The sequence below is a fragment of the Phalaenopsis equestris genome, unplaced genomic scaffold (assembly GCF_001263595.1).
Source record: "Phalaenopsis equestris unplaced genomic scaffold, ASM126359v1 Scaffold000098, whole genome shotgun sequence".
Classification (NCBI taxonomy): Eukaryota; Viridiplantae; Streptophyta; class Magnoliopsida; order Asparagales; family Orchidaceae; genus Phalaenopsis; species Phalaenopsis equestris.
Window position 1 is genome coordinate 1,522,631 of NW_018164540.1, and position 941 is coordinate 1,523,571.

At 34.6% G+C, this 941-nt stretch overlaps 1 protein-coding gene across 1 annotated transcript in view; it reads right to left on the bottom strand.

Moving 5' to 3' along the window:
- Positions 1-240: 240 nt before the first annotated feature.
- Positions 241-941, bottom strand: part of LOC110020490 (probable NAD(P)H dehydrogenase (quinone) FQR1-like 2) — a 6,280-nt gene continuing 5,579 nt past the window's right edge. Inside the window, exon 2 of the mRNA XM_020718611.1 lies at positions 241-484. Coding sequence (XP_020574270.1) covers positions 241-484 — 244 coding nt within the window. The remainder of the gene's footprint in view (positions 485-941) is intronic.

The window sequence follows — 941 nt, forward strand, 5'->3', positions numbered from 1 at the left end:
AATTAGGGGGTATTTAAAGCCTTCTCATCTTCCTAACCCTTAAAAAAACAACCCACTTAGGGCATTATTATCAACAAAACACAAAAAAGCTTCAACTTTGAATGAAAAATACAGAAAAAAAAGGCAATGAGAGACCTCAACGGTCATATTTTGCAGAATTCCAAATCATAAAAACTGAAACTTTTCAGAGAAGAATATAAATATAGAAGCTTGAATAAAGAGAGAATAAGCAAAGTTCTTTTATTGCTTGGGAGAAGACTGAGCTATCTTCTTGACAATGGAGGCCATATATTTTCCTTGGTGTTCCGCAAGCTGAAGCTCCGCCTCGGTGGCCGATCTGCCGCCGTCGCCGCCGGCGAATACTCCGGCGCCGTAAGGAGAGCCGCCTCTTATCTCTTCCACCGTGAACATGTCGGCCCCGAAAGTGTAACCTATTGGCACGAAGAGCATTCCATGGTGGGCCAGTTGTGTGATTGCAGTCCAGCTGTTTCATGGAAGTTTTTAGCCTACTTTAAATTTACAGATTTGCAAAATAAAATCGTTCATCCAAAGCGGTAAATGTAACAGTTTGGCTGCCTAAATTTAAAAATTTATATTTTAATCGCCCAAAATTTTATTTCTTTTTCAGACAGGCGCTGTCAATTTTGAAGTTTTGTGATTTTTAAGTGGTTGAAATGTAAACTTTTAAAAGTTCAGATTTTGAGCATTTGTTTAATGTAAAAGTTCAGATTAAAAACCCCCTTTTTTTTGTTAGAATATCATGATACATAATTTTAATACAATCATATATACATTGGACAAATCCAAGGCTTTAAAAGCATTGTATTAAGTCATTTACATACGTACCAATGAATTCCTATGTATTTACATATTCAGTATATAAACTTTACTTGTTACATTTATCATTCAAAATTTTCATATCACATTAAAAAAAAAAAAAA